At 40.6% G+C, this 27685-nt stretch overlaps 1 protein-coding gene across 1 annotated transcript in view; it reads left to right on the top strand.

The window, feature by feature from the left end:
• Positions 1-18481, top strand: part of adnpb (activity-dependent neuroprotector homeobox b) — a 56615-nt gene extending 38134 nt beyond the window's left edge. The window contains exons 3-4 of the mRNA XM_034172136.1: positions 12069-12161; positions 13977-18481. Coding sequence (XP_034028027.1) covers positions 12069-12161; positions 13977-16958 — 3075 coding nt within the window. The 3' untranslated portion in view covers positions 16959-18481. The remainder of the gene's footprint in view (positions 1-12068; positions 12162-13976) is intronic.
• The last annotated feature ends 9204 nt before the right edge of the window (positions 18482-27685 follow it).

Raw genomic sequence — 27685 nt, 5'->3', positions numbered from 1 at the left:
TTTTGTGCAGCAACTCTCTCCTCGTGTGGGCAACGCTGGCCAACACAATGATCATGGGTTGCCATATGCTGGCAGAGAGGCTGACAAATTCTTCCTGGCTGGCCAGTACCATGGCATGACCAGTAGCCCCCGCCACATCACATGCAGTGGCAGAAGCCCCACGCAGCTCTGCCACGGAGGAGTTGCATCTCTCCTTCACTAAAGCGCTCACAAACCGGCTTTTGTATTGTGTGAAAACATTCAGCTGGTTGAACAAAGTCAAACTAAATGCTAACGTTACAAAAACTAAGCAAATGATGAAAACCGCCAAGAACTACAAAACGAAATATGGACGAATTAGGTTTTCAGTGACATTCATTCAAATTTTTCATCAGTTTAAAAATCCTGACAAGCACCAGCTGCAGGAACGAAGCTGTGCAACGGTTAAATGATGCCAACGAAAGTCCAGATTAAGATTAAGTGCTGTGTGACTGGACCATCAGGATTACAAGCTGGACAAATTTCTGATATTTTTCGCTGGACTGAGGAACTACAGTCTTTGTGAAGCACATACAGTTGGTGCATGGCATCACAGATGAACTGTTTTGCCAAGTTGACTGAGAACAATTTTAGACTCCAATTAAAGTTCATGTTGGGCTTTTGACATAAAAACACCAGTGGAACGCCATATGTAAGTTCCTTTTCTGTTGTTTAGAAATTAATAAAATATCAAATGACAAGGATCTATTTTAGCCATTATATAAAACAAATGTTTTTTCATTCTTTCAATGGTGCAAATATTTAATTTGGTGAAAGATGGAATGTTCCGTTCAACGAGGCGAAGCCAAGTTGAACAGAACATTCCATCTTTCACCTCATGAAATATTCATACCATTGAACTCATAAACATTCTTTATTTGTGTAATATGTTGCCTTCATGCATATTGTAATTTATTGACAAGTTGTGCACAGTTTTGTTTGGTTATGAAAGACAACTGTGTGAGGATTCAGCAGTAAGCTTCTTGGCATTCTTTTATGAATGCATAAAATCCACCCAAAACGTTTAAACCGGTTGCAGAGTTACTGAGAGAATCCAACACCAAAAAAAATCTAATTGATCCTTAAATAGACTGCTGAAATAAGTGAGCTTCCAATATTGTGCTTCACTAATTAGGAGTCCAAGCCCAGCGGGGCTGGGAACAACTGTTGCAAAGCAATTATGTTCCTAGTTCCAGCATGGCTGGGAACCCTATTGTTTTTGTATTTGTATTTATTGATTTATTTTTCCCCACTAAATGCAATAATGCAGCCTAGACCATACAAGCTGTGGAGGTGATGTTTTCTGAACTGATACAAAGCTCTCCACATAAATCAGACACACAAAAAAAGTGTAACAAATCTGCCTGCAGGGGGCGCTATAGCAGCATGTTTTTTTGTGTGTGGGGGGGGGGGGGGGGGGGCTACACATCACAGATTAAAGTGCCTTATATGGATGCATTCACTGACTTGAGCTAAATCTGCTGAGATAGGCCATGTCCATTTGCGGCAAGATAGTTTTCACAAATGGGCAAAATATGCGAAAGTGACTTTTTCAGACCTACCCAAGCCATTGCTCTGATCAATGACAAACTTTGCACACAGAGTCTAATGGACATCGGACGCTTAAGTTATTAAAATGAGCTTGACGGGCCTTTTAATCTACCTGATGGGAAAAACAGGATGAACTTCCTGTTAGAAATACGTGACAGAGGAAGTTGGGCTTTCCTTTGTAAACTCCGATCTACACAAAACTCATGTGGCTGATGCAGAATAATACAGAGAGGGAGTCTGAATAAAATAGTTTTGATTGGACACTAGGGGGCGCCATCAGTTTCTGCAGTTTATATCTCAAAATTTCCTAATTGGAATTGTCCTGAATATAACATGAATAATCTTGGCACAGGTCTGACTTGAAATACAGAAGTACATCATGATTTTTGAAAGGGGCATGGCTAATGGCTTTTTAATTAGAAAAGTGGGTCTGGTTCACACAATTCAACCCATCAAGCTCAGTTTTTTAGGGATGATACAGAGCAGCACAAGGTAGGGCCGCAGCAAAATTGACATTTTTGTTCCTCCTGGTGACGATGCAATGAAGAAAAAATTTTTTCTTGATGTTTTTGACCAGAACTCCAAAAATGGTTCATTTGCACAATCAAAATTCATACATCCACAGATTCTGTGGAGGTGGACAAATACTCTGACATGGGCCACACCAACATCTGTTTTTCTGTTTTCATGCAGTATTGTAAAATATGTAAAACCTTTAAAGTCTATCTCATCCCAAGCCCTCACCTTGATTGACACCAGTCTTTGCAAGTGGAATCTTTGGACCAGTAGGAGCTAAAGTTATTAAAATGAGTTTGGTAGGTCAAAAGCTGCCAACTTTACAAAGGAGAACCTACTACAGGGAGCAGTCAAAACAGAAAATTTTGCATATTCTCTCAATTTTACTTCAGATAAACATGAAACGTTTGTTCAATGATACATAGGAATGAGCAAAGGGAGTCTCCAGAATGTGGTAGACATAGGTCATGAGTGGGTGCCACAAATGGAAAAATGGCAAAAAATTTACTTAAAGCACATGCACCAAATTGCATTAAGTACACTTTGTTCTAATTGTGGATCACATCTGAGTTGAATCCAACAGTGTGGTGATGAGTGCATAAAGTGACCTGCATCATTATGCAAATGACACTTGAATGACACTCCTCTTCATGCCAAGAATGTCTGAAAGGAAAAGCTTTTGACAAAACTACAAATTTTGTTTATTTCTATTTAGGAGGTCTGTTAGAAAAGGACCTCTTTATTTTTTGCAAAAACTATATGGATTTGAATCATGTGCGCTTGCATCAGCCAAGCTTGAACCTTCGTGTGCATGCGTGAGTTTTTTTCACGCCTGTCGGTTGCGTCATTCGCCTGTGGGCAGGCTTTGAGTGAGCCCTGGTCCACCCCTCTCGTCGGATTTTCATTGTCAGGAAAATGTCTGAACGGCTGGAGCAGCGCTGCATCAAATTTTTCAAGAAACTGTGTGAGACAGCCAGGTGGAAACCATTCGGAAAATTCAGATGGCTTTCGGTGAAGATCTTATGGGCATCACACAGATTAAGGAGCATTACAACCGGATTAAAGACGGCCCACAGCGGCTGAGGGCGCACCGCGCTTCGAGCGGCCATCAACAGGCTGAAATGACCAGATCATTTCCAAAGTAAAGGCTGTGTTGATCCGGGACGTCGTGTGACTACCAGAGAAATGGCAGAAAAGGTGGCCATCAGCACTTTTTCGTCAGATTCCACTGTTACAGGAGATTTTGTAATGAAAGACGTGCAGCGGAATTCGCGCGTCGGGACGAAGCCACAATGGCGTTAGGTCTTCCACCATTCAGAAGATTCAGACCGCTTTTAGTGGCTTTTTAGTCGCGTGAGTATCCGAGAAATTGTGGAGAGCTGGGCATGTCACAACATGTCCTGTGAGACTTCCAACACGGACTTGCTTTTGTTCTCCGCCATTGCAGCATCGTCCCGGCTCAAAAAGGGCCGAAACTCACAGTGTAAGCCCAGTTTTAGGGCTTCAGAACACAAGGTCCAATAGGACCCCGAGTGAAAGGGCCCCTTCACACATTTTACGAATGTGGGCTTTGCTGGGAGTTGTCCTGTTCTTATAAAAGAGGTGGTGTTCGAGTGTACTGGTGGAGGGAGAGCATTGTTGGTAGTTGCCAACAGCGCCGCTATCTTAATTTCTGGGGAGAACCCTGTGAACATTGGGTTTTATTTTGATACATTACCTACCTGGTCCAGGAATGTCACTCCTACTTGTTTACAGTTGCTGGTTGTGTATTTTTAGTTGTTTTTGTTTTTTTTAAACTCCTGTTTGTTTTTTATAGTTCCTTGGTGCAGTACTCCTTCCAGACGCTAAGCGGATTGAAATCACACTAATGGCTTATTTGGACAGTGTGTTTTTGCCTGCCATAGCTGTTCATTTAATTTGATCTCAAACTGTGTAACTTATTTCAAAAAGTTGACTATCTTTGTTTTCTCATTTGTGTTCATAGAAGTATTGAACTATTTAATCATTTCTTGTGCCTGCTCTTGTTCAATGTGGGACTCACTTTTCCTGCTTTTCGTTTAACTTTTTTCTTCTGAGTTAAGCTTGGGTTATTCCCAGAGTTGCTGTCACTAATTCATATGTGGTAAGAACTGTTTTTTTGCACTGCTGTATCTCTTTTGGAGAATTTTTAGCTGTGTATTTGTTTCTGTGTGTGTCAGGGGAGGGCTAGTTGTAAGTAGTATGTCTTAATTGAGAGAGTGGTGACGTGACAAGTCGGGGGGGCTGGACACGTGACTCATGGTGCCATCTTGGTTCCAAAATAGCGTTCGCTGTTAATCTGACTGCGTGTAAATCCAGCCATTTTATTTATTTATTTGCTGAAAATGCCGGGTTGCTGTGCATTTGGATGCACAAATAGACACAACAAGGGCTTCAAGGTGTAAAGTTCAGCGCTCTGACACTTACTGCTTTGAGTGAAGTGAAACTGGAGTAATTTCTCTGATTAAAAGTCCGACCGTCAACTGTTACCGTAATTTCTGGACTATTAGTCACTACTTTTTTCACACGCTTTGAACGCTGCAGCTTTTCCAAGCACGCGGCTAATTTATGGATTTTTACAGGCTTTCTCATAAGTCAAAATGTCAATTAGTTTCCTGAAAGCTGCGCTCCTCATGCAGTGTAAATCTACACACAGTGTAAATATAAGGTCTTACCTGTTCGTTTTACTGAAAAAAGTCCCTTTCTGGCACATTGCACCACAGTTGCGCCGTCAGATCAGTTAGCAGAGGGACGCCTTCTCGTCCTTCCCTTCCACAACGGTTCTCTGTCTTGGAGCAGCAAGTCGAAAAAGTCACCGCGCCTCATTAATGTCTCATTCACCACAGACTAAATTTGATCCTGGCTGCACGCAATGAAATCTCAAAAAGTTAAAATTACTCAGTTGTCCATGTGGAGCAGAGACACCGTGCGCGTCAATATTTACATGTAACACTTCAGGGGAAAAAAACATTTATGGTACGTATTTGCGGTAATTAAAAGTTTAAAAAAAATCTTTCTAACATCTTTGTGTAAATATCTCATGTTACAATGTGGAGACCTGCGGCTTATTTATGTACAAATGCAAAAGTCGTCCGAAAAGGGGACTCTTGAAATTGCGCTTATTTATTTATTATTAATTATTATTATTTATTTCATTTCATTTATTTAGCACACTATATATATATATATATATATATATATATATATATATATATATATATATATATATATATATATATATATATATATATATATATATATACACAAAGTAAGAATAAAAAAGAAAAAACACAGTATGAGGATACTGTGCAAGGGGAGAGGTTGAAGCCAAAGAGGCTTATCAAAGACCCTCTCCCAATAAAAACAAAACAATAAACAAAAGGATTATATCAATTCATAAAATGTAAAACGTGTAAATCAACCAAAACCAAGTAATATATTGACATTATAAATACTCATACAGGAGCTTTGATTTTAATTGACTTTTGTATCTATTTAAGGTGATGGATGGATTTAAAAGATGTACTGTATTGTTCCAAGATTTAACACCATGATATCTGATGTGACGCTGATAACGAGTTCTATGCAAAAATAAATGCATATATGAAGTCTGCCTTGTCGGATAATTATGAATTTGATGGTTATGCACAAAATAATATTTAATAAAAGGCCAACTAATATCATGAAGCGCTCTGAAGACAAATATACAGGTCAGGCAAATATTTGTGATAGATATTTAAGAACTGCAATTTGGAAAAGCAAAGGTGCACTTGGAGCACAAGGTTTCAAAAAGGAAGCTATACGAACAAATTTTTTCTGCAAAAGAAAAATTTTGTTTATATAAGATGCAAAGGCACTTCCCAATACAACATTGCAATAAACCAGATAAGGATAAACTAAACTATAATATAATGTTAAGACATTTGTAATGTACATAATCTTATTTTGCATATGATTCCAATTGAGTTATTTTTTTTTTCCCAAACATTCGATATGTTCTTTCTAACACAATTTGGAAACACAAAACACAATTATAATTTTCAAGCCCCAATTTTGCCCTTTTCCATGTTCAAAAACCCACCAAACTTTGCAAAGTCATTCAGCCAGATCTGAAATTCAACATTTTGGGGGTCACACTCATGCTCACAGCAAAATGGCGCCCCCTACAAATTTTCAAAAACCCTCCCCATTGTTTGTTTTTTTTGTCGTAGTCTTGTGAAATTTGGTACACGTATCTACCATGCTGGGACGCACAAAAAAGTCTATTAAACATTGTGGTGAAATGTCAACAGGAGGTCGGCCATTTTTATTTTAACTTTATATTTTGAGGTAATTTTTGCCATTTTTGGCCATTTCCACAACGTGCATTTAAACAAACTCCTCCTAGGGATTTCATCTATTCATCTTCAAATTTGGTACACATCGTCATGGCCCCATGCTGATTAAAACGTAATAAAAGAATTTCTGTAGGTCAGAAGGTGTGGCTGCTAGGCTTCTTCAAACTTTGGTGAGCGTTTCAGAGCATGCTATTTCACTTAGAACAGCTGTCATGCCAACATACTTCATTGTAGATCCTTCAAACGTGCTGGACATGAGGGCTCCACCCTGACTCATACCTAACTCATAGCCCCCCCGGTGGTAACAGGAAATGTCCTGTTTATACTTTAACAGGTACTGATGTCACATAGTTAACCCCATCAACTTTATTCCACTTCTAAAACATGCAGAACAAATTGGTCAACATACATGATCAATGTGAAACAATCCAATGCACTTCAAATTTCTTCAGATCATCCAGAGACTATACTGATCAACTGATCATTTTCGTTCTGTTTCAACGTACAGCCACCTGCTTGCAACTCGGTCTCTCGCACAATCCCATAATCGCTGCTCAGCCGTACTGCAAACCTGCCGCTGTGGCACAGGGTCACAGTAGCAAGGGGACGTGGTGGCCCGGGGAGGCGGGGACGCAAGGGCCCTTCCATGACTGCTTGTAGTCCTCGTTTTTTTTTTTTTTTTTTTTTTTTTTTTTCCCCACACCCTGCTCAGACTCGGACTATATACCTGTGCCTGGACGGGCACTTGTTATTTCAGACAGAAAAGGCTGTGATTTGACATTTTTCTGATTTCACTTTCATATTTTAATAATTTTTGCAGTGCGCACACTGATTACAGATGGATCAGAAAAGGCCGCACATTTACAGCACAAAGTCAGTAAAAGAGAAAATTGTGTAGCTTACCTTTGATTTGGAGGTGATGACTGTAGAAAGAAAAGCTTGTTGAGGGTCAAATTAGTTCATAATAAAGAATAATCCAGGGACAGAACTTTAAAACTGCCACACACGTCATTGCATGACACGGAATTATAGCTGTGCAGCTGCATAAATCAGGTTTTAATTTAATTAAATAAGTCATAAATTGTCAATTTGTTAGCTTAACTATTTTTATATTTATTTTTATAGCACCTGTACCTGGATGTGTTGCTGTATGTGGTAAATGATTTCAAAAAATGTTGAAAACATTAATGGTTCATTCAGTAGTTCAGCGCATTTGGAACCAAAATGGCACCATGTTCTGCGTTGACGCCACTCTGTCAATTAAGGCACTCTAGGTGTGAGTGTTTGATTTTGCCCGGGCTTTATTTAGATGTATTTGGTACTTTGCTTATTTTTGTCCCCTGCATAAATGTGTGCAGCTAATTTAATTCCCAGCCTTCTTGGTTCAGGCACATCTATTCATTTTATTAGTTGGAATATTCATGGTATGGGTAATCCTACCAAAAGGTCAGATGTTTTTACCCATCTGAAATGTCTTAATTCTGACATTGCATTTTTACAGCAGACTCTCTTTAGGCTTAAAGATCACCATAAGCTTTGTTTTCCATGGGTAGATCAGGTCTATCATTCTAATTTAAATTCTAAAGCCAGGGGTATTGCTATTTTAATAAGCAAGGAAAAAAAAAATCACTTTCTTGATTCTGATATTTTTGCAGATAAAAATGGTAAATGCCTTATAGTTGTGGTTACACTAATGCAAGTGAAGGTGTTGTTGGTGAATGTCTGTGCACCTAATTTTGATGATGTAGATTTCTCTACTGGATAACTGACTAGCATACCTCATTTAAATACCCATTTGTTCATTTTTGGAGGTGATTTGAATTGTGAGTTTGACCTAGTGCTCGAGCGCTCACATCCACAAATTATGTCTCAATCCACTGTCCAAATCTTTCTCAGATTTTATGACCTTGAATGGTATGGTTGATCTCTGGAGACTTCGCAATCCCTCATTCAAAATTTTTTTTTCCTCATGTACATTAGTCATACTCCAGAATAGATTACTACTTCCTAGATATTGAGATATCAGTAAATCATCAATCTTCTCTTCACCTTTGGAGATTCAGTTTTTTAACCAAACTGACTCAATATCATACTCATTACTCTGGGAGTCATTGCAGGCTTTCTTCAGAGGTCAGATTATTTCATATTCCTCATATGTAAATAAAGAAAAATGTAATATCAGGTTTACTGAACTTTTTTTACTGAACTTTACTTGATATCCTTGATCAGCAATTTGCTGCCAATCCCTCCCCTGATTTATTTAAGAGGCATCTTAATCTTCAGGCTGAGTTTGGCCTGATCTGCACTAAAAATGCTCAGTTTGTGGTTACAAATTCATCCTTACTAGGAACATAATCGATTACACGCTCATCAGCTAAAGCATCTACCTCGGGTATAATGCCTCAAATTAAGAAAGATTTCAACACTGTGGTTACAGACCCTGTGGTAATTTACAGTGCCTTTTAAATAATCTTATTCCTTCTTGTATAAGTCTAAATTTCCTACAAATGCTCCATTAATGAACCAGCTGACCGTGTGTCTTGAATAAGATGGGATGAAACTGTTTTAAGCCAACTGTTTTTTAAGTCATGACTCCCGGGCCACACTAAATGTTTGACTAATTTTCACGTCATACTGACGTCTGCCGCTTCTGGCTGTTCTCATTAGGTGTCACTGTAGTAGCTGATTGTCTTACTGACGTCTACTGATCAAATCAATTTTAGCACAGAAGAGTACATGATGGGTACATGGGAAATGTTTAGTATTATTAGAAATAACTCCAGACAGCGTAACTTCAGTATTTCATAGACAATGATGAGATTATTAATAACTCAGATGTGTGGTTAATATATTATGATTTTTTTTTTTTTTTTGGTATGTGTTGGACCAAAGGTAGCTGAAGAAATTCCTAACTCGGAGACATTTAATGATCTTATGGAAAGAAATCCAAACATTGTTTCTTTGACCAGTAGTTGAAATGGAAAATTTAGATATTGTAATGAATCCAAAATAAAACATCCAAGGATTGTAAAAATATAGATATGAAAAGTGTGTGTGTAGTGAGGAAAATAAGTATTTGAACACCCTTCAATTTTGCAAATTCTCCCACTTAGAAATCATGGAGGGGTCTGAAATTTCCATCTTAGGTGCATGTCCACTGTGAGAGACATAATCTAAAAAAAGAAAAATAATAAATCTGGAAATCACAATGTATAATTTTTAATAATTTATTTGTATGTTACTGCTGCAAATAAGTATTTGAGCACCTCCCAACCAGCAAGAATTCTGGCTCACACAGACCTGTTAATTTTTTTTTTAAGAAGCCCTCTTATTCTGCACTCTTTACCTGTATTAACTGCACCTGTTTGAACTTGTTACCTGTATAAAAAGACACCTGTTCACACACTCAATCAATCACACTCCAACCTGTCCACCATAGCCAAGACCAAAGAGCTGTCTAAGGACACCAGGGACAAAACTGTAGACCTGCACAAGGCTGGGATGGACTACAGGACAGCAGGCAAGCAGCTTGGTAGAAGACGACAACTATTATGATTATTTATTAGAAAGTGGAAGAAACACAAGATGACTGTCAATCTCCCTCGGTCTGGGATTCCATGCAAGATCTCACTTTGTGGGGTAAGGATGATTCTGAGAAAGCTCAGAACTACACAGGAGGACCTGGTCAATGACCTGAAGAGAGCTGGGACCACAGTCACAAAGATTACATTAGTAACACATGATGCTGTCATGGTTTAAAATCCTGCAGGGCAGCAAGGTCCCCCTGCTCAAGCCAGCACATGTCCAGGCCCATTTGAGGTTCACTAGTGACCATCTGGATGATCCAGAGGAGGCATGGGAGAAGGTCATGTGGTCAGATGAGACCAGAATAGAGCTTTTTGGAATCAACTCCACTTACCATGTTTAGAGGATGAGAACAACCCGAAGAAAACCATCCCAACCGTGACCCCAAACACACAGCCAGGGCAACTAAGGAGGGGCTCTGTAAGAAGCATTTCAAGGTCCTGGAGTGGCCTGGCCAGTCTCCAGACCTGAACTCAATAGAAAATCTTTGGAGGGAGCTGAAACTCCAAACCTGAAAGATTTGGAGAAGATCTGTATGGATGAGTGGACCAAAATCCCTGCTGCAGTGTGTGCAAACCCTTTAAAAAACTACAGGAAACGTTTGACCTCTGTAATTGCAAGCAAAGGCTACTGTACCAAATATTAGCATTGATTTTCACAGGTGTTCAAATACTTATTTGCAGCAGTAACATACAAATAAATTATTTTAAAAAAAAATCATACATTGTGATTTCCGGATTTTTTTTTTTTTTTTTTTTTTTTTTTTTGGATCGTCTCTCACAGTGGACATGCACCTAAGATGAAAATTTCAGACTCCTCCATGATTTCTAAGTGGGAGAACTTGCAAAATCACAGGGTGTTCAAATACTTATTTTCCTCACTGTGTGTATATATATATATATATATATATATATATATATATATATATATATATATATATATATATATATATATATATATATATATAAAATGTATTTCTAAACAGTTAACCCACCTTTTTATCTTTCATTTCAAATGTCATTTTCAAATTTCATTTTCCTAATAGCACAAAAAGAGCCAAAGTTATTCTGCTGTCCAAAACTGGAGATGTACACCACTTTACAAATTACTATCTCTCTGCTCCCACAATTCTCAAATTTTAGACAAACTTTTCAATAACAGACCTGAGAATTTCATTGATAAGCACAATTTACTTTCTGTCAGTCTATTTGGATTCAGAAGTGGCCAGTCAGCATCGCAAGCCTTAACAGAATTCATTGAAGAAATCACACATTCCATAGACAAAAATAAATATTCTGTTGTGATATTTTATTTTATTTTTTTAAGACTTTACACAATAAATCATGGAACAGGAGACAATTTGTGAAGATGGGCAAGCCATATAAATCAACTTGTTTGAACATTGTTCATTGCATCCCTCAGGGAACAGTGTTAGGCCTAAAACTTTTCATCATCTACATCGGTGACCTATGTAAAGGGTCGCTAATACTAAAATTCACTTTATTTGCGGATGATAAAAATATTTTGAGTTCTGGTGAGAACTTTTACTTCAGAGTCACTTCAGAATTTGGCAAAAGTAAATTATGCTTTGACATGAATACGTTATCACTAAATTTGAACAAAACTATATTAATGGTGTTTGGAAGCAGTGGACTTGATAATCAGGTGTTTTTGCTCTCATTTGGAGTTGCAACAACTGAAACATTTATGTCTACCGCATACAAAATTTTTTTATGGAAGCCGGGTCAACTTTGTACCATCGGTAGTGTGTCAGTACATTGGTTTCTTTCATGTTTTGCTCAGGTGTGTGTGTGTGTGTGTGTCATAGGCTATTCGGCACTGGTCACATTAGAGAATAAGATTTTTACAGGTGTAATCTTACAACATGTATGATGGCAATTGGAGTTTTTCATTTCCAAAGCTGTTTGTGCATATTAGTGGGCCATGGCAGGTATCACAAAACTCAATAAGAAAACTCAAAGTGGTTGTGGGTATTATTGATACTTGTGTATTAATTTTAACCATCTTGTTGTTCTCCATTAGGACTTTAAAGACTTCACTCCTCCGGAAGTTTATATAAAGCACACTACCTGGGAAGATGTGTGCATGTGGGAGCCATCACACACCAAAGTCCAGGTACATGGTGCCCAGAGATATTTTTGTTCCACTCTGTCATGTTGTTTAGCCATAATTTTTGCATTCATTTTTACACACGTTTTTGCAAACATAAGTTTAAATGCACTGCACCTAAACACAAGGATGCACTTTTTTGTACAACCAGTTTCCACATTTAAGCAAGATTACAAATTAATTACTCCCACTGAAAATCTAACTTTTGATAAGCCTTTGTATGTTTTGCAACCAGTCTTATACCCATGCCCCCAAACAAAACATTTGTGGGGTGTATGCATTACCCTGTCTGTCTGCACATAATTCTTTTAAACACAACTCCTCCAAAACTGGCTTGATTGTCTTGAAATGTAACGCAGTGGTAGCACACAATATGAAGCTGTGCATGAAGGAAGATTACTATTATAGTACATCATTAAGGGCCTCTTCACACATAATACAAATAAGTACGAATCAGGGCAAATCACGGCGGAACAGCTCGTATGAGCGATCCACGAAAACATCGAGCCGACAGGCAGGCATGAATGATGCCGCTGCGACGGTTTCATGCATGCGGGAACACAGTGCAAGCAGGTGCATCATGTGTAACCACATCAGGCAGCTGCTGTGGGGGAAAAAAACAAAATACATGCCACCCATGGGATTCGAACCTGCAATTTCCAAAAGCTCTGATTGCCAGCCAGAAACGTTAACACTGCACTGGCTCACTGCAGCCCATGGCAACAGCGATATGTTTTATGTATGTCCACGTGAGGATAGCAAGCAGACACACATGCATCACAGTGGGCAGTTGTTAGTTTCATGTCCGTCCACACACGGTACGTCCAGAACCACAGATCTCCACAGCTGCTCCTATCGGCAGACACACCTGTCAGTTCAGCGCTCACAGCAATGTGTCACTGTGTCTGTTTGCAAAGCCACACTCGTGGGGGCACTTAGACAAATTTCACATCCAGCTTGAAAGTGATCATCTGCTGGCTGTTGTCGTGCTAATAGCATGAATAGCCACACATTTTCTAAGTGCCAAGCAAGCGGTGTTAGATGTTCGTGTGTTGTCAGCTGGAATTTGGCCGACACCTGCCGCGAGAGGGTTTGATGGACTCTCACAGTGCACACTCTGTCCTTCAGCGGCTGGTGTGCGCACATAGTTGTAGCAACAGGTGTATGAGGGGTTGGAGGCAGCTACGATTTTACACATATTGCATACGATTCCTGCTTCATGCATACTTCATGCACAGTTTGACCGCATTCGTGCTATGTGTGAAGTGGCCCTAAGTAAAGATGATCAGACTTCTTGTTTAATTGTTGCATCATATCAATCAATCCAATTTTCTGAAGAGAAAATAGTGAGAGAGTGAGAGGTATTTAGTCATTTATGTGTATAAACAGACCTGTTGGACTTTTCCCATACAAACAACTAGCATGATAGACCAGGTCAGTGATTTTGTGAGTTTGCTTACAGATCTCTAGTATCTCCACTTTGTACTTTATGGAATTAAAATGCACAAAACTGCCATATATTTCTAAGAATGTAAAATATGTGCAGTAGGAGAAAATTTATTTATTTTTACTAAAACTAAGATGTATGTAAACTTATGTCTGCAACTATAATGTGCTCTTTGCAGCTGTTATTGCCCTGTACCTCTACTTTAACTGTTTGCATGTCTATCAGTGTTGATTTAGTAAACTGAACATTTTTCACTCCTCCCAAGAACATTGGATATTATTCTTAATTGAAGGATATATGAAATCTAAACTGGTTTTTGTTGTCTCACAAATTAAGATTTCAAAGGCTTACACATTTCCCACCTGTGTCTCCAGGACTACAGATCAAAGCCTTTCTGCTGCTCTGGGTGTGTATTCTCATCCAAGTACTTCTCAGCTTACAAGAGCCACTTCCGTAATGTCCACAGTGAGGACTTCGAGAACCACATTCTGCTCAACTGCCCTTATTGCACTTACAATGGCAACAAAAAAACTTTGGAAACGCACATCAAACTTTTCCACATGCCTACCAGCACTGTCCGGCAGGGCCACAGTGGCATGTTGGCGGGAGCCAGTGGAATTGTGATGAAAGATGGGATATTGAAAAGAACTGGGGACAGTTTGGAGCAGGCGGTGTACTACTGCAAAAAATGCACCTACAGAGACCCTTTGTACAATGTAGTGCGAAAGCACATCTACAGGGAACACTTCCAGCAAGTAGCACAGCCCTATATTGTGAAACCAGGAGACAAGGCAAGTACTCAGAATGGTGGACTAGCAGGGCAAGGCATTGTGAATACAGAGGGTGGTAACACCAACAGTGGCATTAGTAACCAGATTCACTGCAAGAAGTGTCTCTTTGTCCCAAGAACCTATGAAGCACTTGTTCAACATGTAATTGAGGATCACGAAAGGATTGGCTACCAGGTTACTGCTATGATTGGACATACCAGTGTAGTTGTCCCCCGTCCCAAACCTGTCATCATGATACCCCCCAAAACCCAAGGAGACAAGACCATTATTGGGATGGGACCCAAAGGTGCTGTGATGGCTACAACAAGGTCTCCTGCCATGCAGCAGCTGGGGCGTGTCATCCCATCAAAGACAGGCTTCAACTCCCAAAGTCTTCTGTCTGGTATAAAACATGATGCAATGGGCTTGAAGCCTGGTACTATCCAGCCCTTCTCCCTCAACAGTCAGCAGATAAGGGTTACTTTACCAGGGAATGCCCAGATTTCAGTGCCACAGCACTCACACACAGCAAAGCAGCTTCTTTCAAGTGGCAGTCTTCGGAGCCCAGTTATGATGAATTCTTCATCTTCGGTCAAATCCAACCCTCTGGGCTCTCGTGTCCAGGCAGCAGCTACTACTGTAGCCTCTGTCACAGCTAAGAAAGGTGGCTCTTCAGTCCTTGGCACATCCTACACCCAAAAGTGGAAAATCTGTACAATCTGCAATGAGCTCTTTCCAGAGAATGTGTACAGTTCTCACTTTGAAAAGGAGCACAAGGCAGAGAAGGTTCCTGCTGTGGCAAACTACATTATGAAGATACACAACTTCACAAGCAAGTGTCTCTACTGCAACAGATATCTCCCCAGTGACACACTGCTTAATCACATGCTGATCCATGGCCTGTCTTGCCCACACTGCCGTGCTACTTTCAATGACGTTGAGAAGATGGTGGCGCACATGAGGCTCTCCCATCCAGATGAGCGCGTTGGCCCACGCACCGACTCTCCTTTGACATTTGACCTCACTCTGCAGCAGGGCAATCCTAAGAATGTTCAGTTGATTGTCACTACTTACAACATGAGAGATGCCCCAGAGGAGTCTGTGGCATTTCATGCCCAAAACAACAGCTCCCTGTCATCAGCCATGTCTGCCTCATTATTATCAAGTAAAAGGTTGGTGCCTCAACACCAACCCAAACTGCTTTCAGGTGCTGCTGATAATGTTCTTGCCAAGAGTGTCCAGCAGGCATCTGTGCCCTATAAGAGGGATGTGGGCAAGACATTGTGTCCTCTGTGTTTCTCCATCCTCAAGGGCCCAATCTCAGATTCACTGGCCCACCATCTAAAAGATCGCCACCAGGTGATACAAACGGTCCATCCTGTAGAAAAGAAATTAACCTACAAGTGTATTCACTGTTTGGGGGTTTATACTAGCAACATGACTGCCTCAACCATTACTCTACATCTGGTGCACTGCCGTGGTGTTGGGAAGTCCCAGAATGGGCAGGACAGCCGAACAGCTCACTCTTCTCGGGTCAGCCAGCCCCAAAGTGGGACGCTAAAACGGGCCAGTTTTGATAATGCTCACAGTAATTTGCCAAAAAGGAGGAGGCTGGGCCCTCCAGGAGAAAGAGCTCATCCACGGGATTATAACAGTTCATCCACATTTGCTGAAAATATTGATGAACCTGTAGTCCTTGCTCTCGATCCCAAAGGTCATGAAAATGAGTCATACGAGTCTAGAAAGACATTTCTAACACAGTATTTCAATCGTAAGCCATATCCCACTCAACGAGAGGTGGAGAAGCTGGCAGCTAGTCTGTGGCTGTGGAAGTCTGATATCTCCAGCCATTTTGTGAACACACAGAGGAGTTGTGTAGAAGATTGCAAAACACAGGCAGCCAATGTGTTGCTTGGGTTCAATATGGAAGAAGTTAGCAAAGTAGATCACGAGCTAGCGTTTATCCAAGACCGTATGTTCGAGGTTAGACATGGCAAAAGTCGGACATCTAAGACACGTATGGGTGTGTCAGAGCAGTCTCGCCAGAGAGGCAGGGAGCCTATAGCTGCCAATGGCTGCACAGTTCCACGAAAGAAGTCAACCAGTGCAGTAGACTGTATTCAGTCAAACCCTTTTATTACAGAACTCAGCAGAGACCAAATCATGACAATCAATAGCACCTTCCCACAGCAAATGCCTCTGGACCTGTCTGAGCCCATTGCTGTTGACTCTGACAGTGAGGATGCAAAGGAGAAGGATAACAGGGAGCAAGATGAAGAGATTCATCTCCATGGTAATGAGCAGATTACTGGAGCAAATATGAGGCTGGAGCCGAGGACTGAGGCTGTGACTGTTTCAGATCTTGATGATATTTCAGATGAAGATGAGGACGATGATGATGAGGACGATGACGATGAGGATGATGATGGCGAGGAACATGTAGAGAACGGCTTTGGGCTGACTGAGGGTTCAAGAAGACGGGCAGTTAAAGGAAGAAATGCTCTCCCCATCATTATTCCGAGATTTATACCATCTTCTGCACGGAGCGGCAGAGATGGGGCCCAGCTGGGCAAACAGCAGGTCTGACTCATTGTATCCAACAGACAAAGTGAAACTTATGGTTTGATTCATGCCAACATGTCTGCCTCACGTGAACTGAAGGGTACTGTGCAGTTGCATTGGACATCTGATCACTGATGTGAGAACTCTTTCGGGTGGGGGGGGACTTATTGCAAGCCATTCAATGACATTTAAAGGTGCAGCTAGAAATGATGTACAGATTTGTGTACAAAGTTGTAATGGTTCTTCTCTGAGAAGGCGAATGAAGTTTCACCAAAACAGTAGGAAGTGTCTTGTGTTCTGTATACTTTGCTTCATTCAGTCAATGAGTTACATGTTGATTTAGCCGCTGAACGTCTACAGGTATGTATGGCTTAAACTTGAGTTATTGTAACCATCTAAGATGGCCATTTAATCCATCAATTTTTATGTCACAGTGATCTACTTTGTGTATATTTGTACAGTCTTTTAGACATGTTTGGACACAAGTTGCTGTACATGTACCTTTTAAATATTTGCTATTACCTGTTCGTGAGGTAGCCTCATATGTTCTACAATCAGGGGCCACCAGCCCTGCTCCTGAAGACCACCTGCTCTGTATGTTTCTCAACTCTCACAGCTCTACCCACTGTTAAGTCGGGTGTGACCAGCCAATGAAGAACCAAAAAACACCAGAGATGATGAATCTGCTGTGTTTGGAGCAGTTGCACAGGGCGGGTGATCTGCAGGAGCAGGTTTGGTGACACCTGTTCTACATTGTTATGCTCAATGATAGGTGTTGCTTTGGTGACTGGTATTTTCATGTTTATTTTTTAAGAAAAACCTAGTTTTTTGCTAAATAATATATATAATAAAATTATTGTTTTTTTTGACATTAAACTGATTATCCAGTGGCTAAGCATTTTGAAATACTGCAGACTCTGGAGGCGCACAATTTCATCCAAGATCCACGAGAGACAATGGTATGATCTCTTATCCCAAGCACCTTGTCCTTCTCAGATGAGTTGCTGCACAATGGAGCATCACAAAAACTACCTGTATGAACCACTTTCCTTCTTTTCAGACCAGTTAATTTGGGTGAATCACTCAAACAAAAGGCAGCTTCTGTGTCCACCATTGCTCTCGTCTTTACTGGAAATTGTCACGTGCCGATTTTCGCACCAAAATTTGTAGTGCATTGTGGTAAACCTACGGTGCGTTAATGAAAATGCAAAGCTACTGGATGCTTAATTTCTAGTTCTAAAGTTTTGTTTTGTTTTTTAAAGAAGAGTACATCTTTGTTTTTTGGGGGGTTTTTTGTTTGTTTTTTAAGTATGAAGATTTCAGACCCCCTCCCCCCCAGCTCTTTGCTAATAAGCTTCGAGTGTCCTGTACTTGCTTCCTCTTTTCACATATTTAACTTAACCTGAATTTGCCCAACAAGACTGGACATCACCCACACTGACCACCAGAAAACTGAAGAAAAACTATTTTTTTTAACTTGTCCTTTATTTTGCTTTTTCTCTCTCCCACTTCAGCATTTATGAACAATAAAGTGCTGTATTGTGCTTCTTACTCAAGTTAATTATTTTATTTTCTTTATTCAAATGAATTGTTCAGTGGTTACATGGACTGGGTGTTGGGTAGACTTGCAGAAACATGGCTCATTTGTCAGAGGGGAAAGGTGGACTGACCTTGATTTGTGGATACCCTGATTGCAGTGCTTAAAAATCTGAGTAGAGGAGTCAGTGTGTCTGTCTACATTTTTGATTATCCCATGGGTCAAAGTTCTCCGTCACCACGACGGATTTCCGTCATTTGGAAAATTTAATCACACATACGCGTGCTCACATGGTGTCATGCGTGTTTTGAGGCCGAAATATGATACTCTCACTGTCAAAGCAACGTCCCATTCTGCGCTAATCTACGCAGCAGCACTATCGGCATGGATGGCGCTGCACCGCAGAGGAAGGGACTGTGTGAATTTTCACTCCGCTCTGTTTACTGCTTGCTATAATCCACGGCCCTTCTCCTCCCTGTTTTCATGGGAACATTGGCAGGCAGACCTTCCCCAAGTAGAGCGGGGTGTGGCTTTGCTTTGAACCAATGAAGCAGTGCTTTGTTGGTTCTTTGTTTTATTTCGCTTTATCTTAATTTTTCCCGGCTAAAACCCTAAAGCGCGTATGTCTGAGTAATATTTACCTTTTTTCTGTTAAACCGACCTGTTATGGTCTTCTGGAACAGTTGATAGGTGTATTTTATAACTTAAAACAGGACAGACGCTAACGCGTTAGCATATTTATGGCGTTTTCAATGTTAAAGTTAGCATTAAGCTATTCGCATCTCAGCACGTTTGTGTACATTGGTTTTCTGTGTAATTAATGGCTCAGCATTTGTCATAAGCGTCAAATGTATTACAAATTGTAATATTTTTGTAATTTTATTTGTCTTAACAATAGCAACAACAATAGTAACTATTAATGCTACAATACAGTTTTAGAGAAACAGACAAAAAGAACCTGATAAAACAAAACGACAGAAAAGATAAAACCAACTAACAATGAATAAAATAAATAAATGTTTCCTGTGAACACCTAGTTACTCTTACACCTCCACTTAATCCCTGTTTTATTTAAGCTTAATGACAATTTGTTTCGGTCATACCACATCTAAGCTGTGGTTTTAGACAAGAAAAAATAAAATGCACTAAACAGCACATTTGTGTGTTTTCATGAAAATATCTTATTAAAGATCACATGTTACACTTTAATCAGGCCTTTAAAATACTTTAGTGGACTCATGCTGTAGTATGTTTTCAGTGGTTGAGATGGTGTCTGTAGGCATCTAAAAATGCTCGTAATCGGGTGAAACCTGATGGAAATCTTTGTGGTGTGGCGGTGATGTATGTGCAAAATAAAAAACACTACTCCAGGTATGTTTTTGACGAGAATATAACAACTTTGTTATAAGGTCAAACGATGTTGCGTGATAAAGGCCTTTTAACAATAACTCAAAGAAATAATGGCAAAACTCATGTAAGTAAAAACAACAAAAAAAGACTAATCAAAAAATTAATCGCCAAATTAATTGATTACTAAAATAATCATTAGTTGCAGCTCTAGTTTGTCTTACGAGTGAGAGCATTTTACTGATTAAATGTGAATAAGCCAGTTTTGAGTTTCTCAGTGCTCATGCATTTTCAAAACAGGTGACAGTGTTACTTTGTGCACCGCAGAACAACGTCAATTGCTTTAGGCCCTAATTTTGTATTTTATTGACTGTACAGCCAGCGACACAGCACCCTTTTTGGCGCATTTACCGGATTAGAACCAATCAAAATACTGCAGAAGACAAAGAATTTTTACTTGACAGTTTAAAGTGAGTTCTCTTTGTTTCAGAAGGCTTCATAGCATTACAATTCACTAGAATATACAAAATTTGACTTGCTCTTTTAAAAAATTTCTGGGGGTGATTCCCCAAACCCCCCATAATCAATACTGTGTTTTTACTTCAGTTTGAAATAAGTTTTCTTTGTTTCAGAGGGCTTCATACCCATTAAAATTCACAATACACAAAATTTGAGCACCCCCCAGAATCAAGACTACACGCCCCCCCCCCCACCACCCTTTTATGTACCTTTTATTTTCAGGTTTTGCATTCTTTTTATGCTTCATCTCTCTCCTTAGAGGCTATTTAGAATAGATTTGTATACTGTGTAATGTTTATTGTATTTATTGAGGGAGAAAAAGTGTGTGTGCCCCCACTATGCCACATTTTAGGGAATTGCTGGCATTGATTTTTGCCATCGAATGAAAATTTATTGCTTTAACCCATGGATCATCTTGGATCAAGACGAATATCTTTTCAGTGACTTACTGTATTTGATCATCAGAAGTGTATCTGTATACAGTGAAAGTGTTGAACTCATAGATACAGTAGATTTACTTAGCAGTGACATGTCACGTCTCTGAGTCCTCAGCCTTTGAGACCGAGGGACACCAGAGAAGAGCTTATACAACCCCTGGCAAAAAATTATGGAATCACCGGCTTCGGAGGATGTTCATTGAGTTGTTTAATTTTGTAGAAAAAAAGCGGATCACAGACATGACACAAAACTAAAGTCATTTCAAATGGCAACTTTCTGGCTGTAAGAAACACTATAAGAAATCAGGAAAAAAATTGTGGCAGTCAGTAACGGTTACTTTTTTAGACCAAGCAGAGGGAAAAAAATATGGAATCACTCAATTCTGAGGAAAAAATTATGGAATCATGAAAAACAAAAGAACGCTCCAACACATCACTAGTCTTTTGTTGCACCACCTCTGGCTTTTATAACAGCTTGCAGTCTCTGACGCATGGACTTGAGTGACAAACAGTACTCTTCATCAATCTGGCTCCAACTTTCTCTGATTGCTGTTGCCAGATCAGCTTTGCAGGTTGGAGCCTTGTCATGGACCATTTTCTTCAACTTCCACCAACGATTTTCAATTGGATTAAGATCCGGACTATTTGCAGGCCATGACATTGACCCTATGTGTCTTTTTGCAAGGAATGTTTTCACAGTTTTTGCTCTATGGCAAGATGCATTATCATTTTGAAAAATGATTTCATCATCCCCAAACATCCTTTCAATTGATGGGATAACAAAAGTGTCCAAAATATCAACGTAAACTTGTGCATTTATTGATGATGTAATGACAGCCATCTCCCCAGTGCCTTTACCTGACATGCAGCTCCATATCATCAATGACTGTGGAAATTTACATGTTCTCTTCAGGCAGATTCATCACTGAATATGACTTTCATCCAGTCATCCACAGTCCACGATTGCTTTTCCTTAGCCCATTGTAACCTTTTTTTTCTGTTTAGGTGTTAATGATGGCTTTCGTTTAGCTTTTCTGTATGTAAATCCCATTTCCTTTAGGCGGTTTCTTACAGTTCGGTCACAGATGTTGACTCCAGTTTCCTCCCATTCATTCCTCATTTGTTTTGTTCATTTTCGATTTTTGAGACATATTGCTTTAAGTTTCCTGCCTTGATGCTTTGATGTCTTCCTTGGTCTACCAGTATGTTTGCCTTTAACCTTCCCATGTTGTTTGTTTTTGGTCCAGAGTTTAGACACAGCTGACTGTGAACAACCAACATCTTTTGCAACATTGCGTGATGATTTACCCTCTTTTAAGAGTTTGATAATCCTCTCCTTTGTTTCAATTGACATCTCTCGTGTTGGAGCCATGATTCATGTCAGTCCACTTGGTGCAACAGCTCTCCAAGGTGTGATCACTCCTCTTTAGATGCAGATCTGATTTGATGCAGGTGTTAGTTTTGGGGATGAAAATTTACAGGGTGATTTCATAATTTATTCCTCAGAATTGAGTGAGTCCGTATTTTTTTCCCTCTGCTTGGTCTAAAAAAGTAACCATTACTGACTGCCACAATTATTTTTCCTGATTTCTTATAGTGTTTCTTAAAGCCAGAAAGTTGCCATCTGAAATTACTTTAGTTTTGTGTCATGTCTGTGATCTGCTTTTTTTTCTACAAAATTAAACAACTGAATGAACATCCTCTGAGGCCGGTGATTCCATAATTTTTGCCAGAGGTTGTAGAATCGCAAGGTCGCTGAACAGAGGTGTTTGGTGATGCCTGTATCTTTACAGGAGAACCAAGGCCTCAGTCTTCAGTGTCCTGGTGCTACATGTCTTAGTGTGTGGTAGTGAGACCAGTGACCTAAGATGAAGACTGGGTGTTTTTGGTACTAGCTCTTTGTGAAGGATCCTTGGGTACTACTGGGAATGACTGTCACAGAAATTGTTGCCTCGGGAGACTCAAATGGGGACCATCACTTGCGTTGTGAGGGAGTGTTGACCTCAACATTTTGACTATTTGGCATGTTTCTCGCTACATGATCTAGCATGCAAGTGCCTTTGCATTAAGGACCCCAGGGGCTAGAAAAGGCCAAGGGGATACCCAAGTTTCACTTGGCTACGGCAGATACATGATTCCTTTCGGTAGGTGAGAAAAGACCAGTTGTCAGCCTAGGTGGCTTTGTGGTGGATGGCACACGTAACCCAGAAGTTTGTTTAAAAAATAATACAAACAAATCTATGTCCTTCAGAAAGCAAAAGCAACAATATTCATATAAAGCTTCATTTTATCTTCTACCCACCAAAACAATGTATGAGTGTGGGATGTGGTCCAGAATAGTCTTAAAGGCCTTAGGCCCTTACTATCTTTGCACATGACTAATCCCGTGGGGCGTACAGTCACTATAACAGTGACCTGGTTTGCATATGACTGAGGTCATGGATAAGTGCAACGTCATATTTTGACTCGGACTATATTGAGCACAAAATTTTAACACAATCTACAACGGATTCTGAGGCATCTACTTAGTTTCACAAACCTGTCTGAGGTAATGAAGTCAGCCAGTACAAAATTTGCCTGTTGACATCTTATAATATGATTAAATGCACTGATAGTATGAATTTTGAGAAGATTGTTCAAATTGGTTATATTTTCCTCTTAATTTTTGTCTATATTGTAAAATGTGTTTAATAATGTCACCATCTCCATGGGAAGGGGTTGCTGTTCAAGCGCTCTATTTAACAAAGTAACTTAATCGAGTGAGTTGGGGACATTAAGCTGTGATGGAACAAACCTTACGCTAATATTTGTAGTCATTTCTTTTTTAAAGGTGAAATCAGTATTTGTTTCTTGCAGCATAATTAATTCCCTTCAACATGGTACTGTTAAATCAGCACTGTTATAGCTAGATACTTTAAAAAGTTATGTTGAATAAAACTGATGTTTACCCAGTTTAATTTGTTACACCAGTCTGTATATTGGGGGGATAATAAATGCAAGCACCTTTTGCAGGCACTGTAAAGCACCATAAATAATTTGAATATTTCTCTATTTTTAAATGTTGGAAACATTTTATTGCCATATGCAGTGAGGCAAATAAGTATTTGATTCACTGTCAAAGTTTTTCCACCTACAAAAAATGGAGAGGTCTGTAATTTTATCATAGGTACCCCAAACTGTGAGACAGAATCGGGGGGTAAAAAAAATCCGAAAATCACATTGATTTTTTTTAAATCATTAATTTGCATTTTGTTACATGAAATACCAGGTCTGTCAGAAAAGTATCAGCCCATCAGCAAGCGCCTGGTGGCCGGGCTTGCCACGGAGCCCAGTCGGGCTTGCCACGGAGCCCAGTCGGGCTTGCCACGGAGCCCAGTCGGGCTTGCCACGGAGCCCAGTCGGGCTTGCCACGGAGCCCAGTCGGGCTTGCCACGGAGCCCAGTCGGGCACAGTCCGAAAAAGCAGCGTGGACCTTCCATCTCCACCCTGTGGCCTCACCACCTACAGGGGGAACCGCTGGTGTCAGGTACGCTGTCCCATGGGTGACTGTGAAAGTCGAGGGCCTCAGCGGACCAGACCCAGGCGGCAGGGGCTGTCTCTGTGGGTGTGGAACGTCACCGTGCTGTGGGGGAAGGAACCAGAGCTTGTGCGGGAGGTGAAGTGACACCAGTTAGATCTGGTGGGCCTCAACTCCACGCATAGCCACGGCTCGGGAACCACTCTCCTTGATAGGGGTTAGACCTTATTCTTCTCTGGATTTGCCCAGGGTGTGAGGTGCTGAGCGGGTATGAGGATACGAGTCGCCAGCTGAGTGCTGCTTACATTGGAGTTTACCCCAGTAGATGAGAGGGTCGCCTCCCTGCGTCTTCGGTTGACTGGGGGTAAAACTGACTTTTGTTTGTGCATATGCACTAAACAGCAGTTTGGAGTATTCTGCCTTCTTGGAGTCCCTGAATGGAGTCCTGTATGGGGTTCCGGTGGGGAACTCCGTTGTTCTGCTGGGGGACTTCAACCCACATGTAGGCAATGATGGAGACACCTGGAGAGGTGTGATTGGGAGGAACAGCCTCCCTGATCTAAATCCAAATGGTCGTTTTTTTTATTTGACTTCTGTGCTAGTCATGGACTGTCCATAATGAACACCATGTTCGAACATAAGGATGCTCATAAGTGTATATGGTATCAGAGCACCCTAGGCTGAAGATCAATTATCGATTTTGTGATTGTATCATCTGATCTGAGGCCACATGTTCTGGACACTCGGGTGAAGAGAGGGGCAGAGCTGTCAACTGATCACCATCTGGTGGTGAGTTGAATCAGAGGTTGGGGGAGGACTTTGGACAGACCTGGTAAGCTCAAACGGATAGTGCGGATGAACTGGGAACGTCTGAAGGAGCCCACTGTATGGCAGATCTTCAACCCAAACCTTCGGCAGAGCTTTTCTAGCATCCCTGTGGGGGTTGGGGGCACTGAACCAGAATGGACAATGTTCAAAGCATCCATTGCTGAAGTGGGGAGTTGTGGCCTGAAGGTCTTAGGTGCCTCAAGAGGCGGCAACCCTTGCACACTCTGGTGGTCAGTGAAGCTATCTGACTGGAGTCCTTCCGGGACATGTTATCTGGGAGGACTCCAGAGGGAGCTGCAAGCCACTGACAGGCCCAAAGGGCAGCAGCCTCTGCTGTGGGGGAGGCAAAGCAGCAGGTGTGGGAGGGGTTCAGAGCAACCATGGGGAAGGACTTTCGGTCGGCCCCAAGGTGCTTCTGGTGGACAGTGAGGCACCTCAGGATGGGAAAACGGGGCACCACCCATGCTGTCTACAGTAAGGATGGGACTGTGTTGACTTCAACTGAGGATGTAATCCGCCACTGAAAGGAACATTTTGAGGAACTCCTGCATCAGACCAATGCGCCCTCTATAGTAGGGGCAGAGCTGGAAGTTGATGGAGGATTATCATCAATTTCCCTGGTGGAAGTCACTGAGGTAGTCAAACAACTCCGCAGTGACAAGGCCCCGGGACTTGATGAGATTTGTCCAGAAATGCTGAAGGCTCTTTCTGTGGAGGGACTGTCTTGGATGACACATCTCTTCAACATTGTGCGGAGGTCTGTTTGTTATCCGTGCCATGGATGCAGACCGTGCCCCCTCCCAATAAATAGCAGGTATTTGTTTTGTGCTACTGCCCATCTAATGTGAGAAGTGGGTGGAGCTTATGGCTTCCAGCAGTGAACAGCGGATACTGACAAAACGTTTACTAAAGTGTTCCCAAGCTCACGCATTGATATCCATGACAGATTATTTTGCTTTGTTTGGGTTTTTCTTTAAATAGTGATGTCTGAAGACTTGTGCAGTCAGTTTTGTGGTCAAAATGTTCTGGTAAGTGGTCACAATAGCTGTAATCAGAAATATGCAGTTTTACATGACTTGCAGAATAAGTGACATGAACATACAGTTGTGCTCAAAAGTTTACATACCCTGACAGAATTTTGGGGGGGTTTTGGCCATTTTTCAGAAAATATGAAAGATGACACAAACTTTTTCACTCATGGTTAGTTTTCGGGTGAAGCCATTTATTGTCAAACAACTGTTTACTCTTTTTAAATCATAGTAACAGTATAGCACTCTATGGTAACTCTGCATAGAATAGACGGTTCTCAAAAACTGACTGTGCAAGAAGAGTGAGGAAAGCCACCAAGACAAACCAGAAGAAATTATAGGCTGATATGGCTATGATTGGGGTAATTGTGCACAGTGCAAGCTTTGCATTTTGTATCCCCAGTTATACAGCTTCATGATGAAGTGGTACAGAGGAGGATTTTCAAAAAAAAGACCAAGTTATCCAAGAATATCCTTCTCCACTCTACTCCATGATGAAGCTAAGAGTGGTGATGTAAAATACAAAATTTGCACTGTGTACAACTTCTCCAATCAGTCACATAAGCCTATAACATCTTCTGTGTGTCTTGGTGGTTTTCCTCACTCTTCTCCTTCTTGCATAGTCACTCGATTTTTGAGAACTGTCTACTCCATACAGATTTACCATAGAGTGCCATACTGTTTGTATTTCTTCGTAACTGATGTAAATAAAGTCCAAGCCATATTCAATGGCAGCTTTAACATCGAAGAGCTGTAGCCTGAAGTGCACCTTCCAAAAAAAATGTAACTACACGTCGAGACAACGGATACCACAAGCTGTGACTGGTCTAACTACATCATTTCCAGAATCTCACTTGTGTGGGTTCACAATCAACAACTTTCAAGGGATCATCAGCCAGTCTTCATGGAAAACATTATGTCCCACACTATTCTAGCGATGAATTTCATTGCAGCACTGATCAACCACCGCCGTAGAACTTCAAAAACTTCACAACTCCGTAAAAGCGATTGTGTGGTCATGGAGTTTTGAAGCAGTAGAAGCATAAAAAGGCTTAAACGCACAATCACCAGATAATCCAGTTTCCGACTGCAGTTCACCCTCCTTTAACGTGGCTTGCTTCATCTGTCCACCACAGAAAAATAGACCTGTACAGAATGTAAGAATGAATCAGATGTGTAAACCTGCTTGAATAATAGTAGTGCTATGTCACTAAAAAGATTAATCCAGGTTTTGAGTATATTTCTTATTGTTACATGGGAAACAAGGTACCAGTAGATTCTCACAAATCCAACAAGACCAAGCATTCATGATATGCACACTCTTAAGGCTATGAAATTGGGCTATTAGTAAAAAAAAAAAGAAAATATACTCAAAACCTGGATTGTTTTTAGTCACATAGCACTACTATTATTCTGAACACTGTAGTTGGGGTTTTTTGTGATAATAGTGCTAAGCCAATATTTTGAATACCCTGCAGTTACCTAAACTGCACCTGAACAGATACTTTTTTTTTTATTATTGATAACACGGAGGTTGA

This window comes from Thalassophryne amazonica, chromosome 6, assembly GCF_902500255.1.
Source record: "Thalassophryne amazonica chromosome 6, fThaAma1.1, whole genome shotgun sequence".
NCBI classification, from domain to species: Eukaryota; Metazoa; Chordata; class Actinopteri; order Batrachoidiformes; family Batrachoididae; genus Thalassophryne; species Thalassophryne amazonica.
Note: the sequence above shows the minus strand (reverse complement) of the source record. Positions and strands in the feature narration are given on the sequence as shown.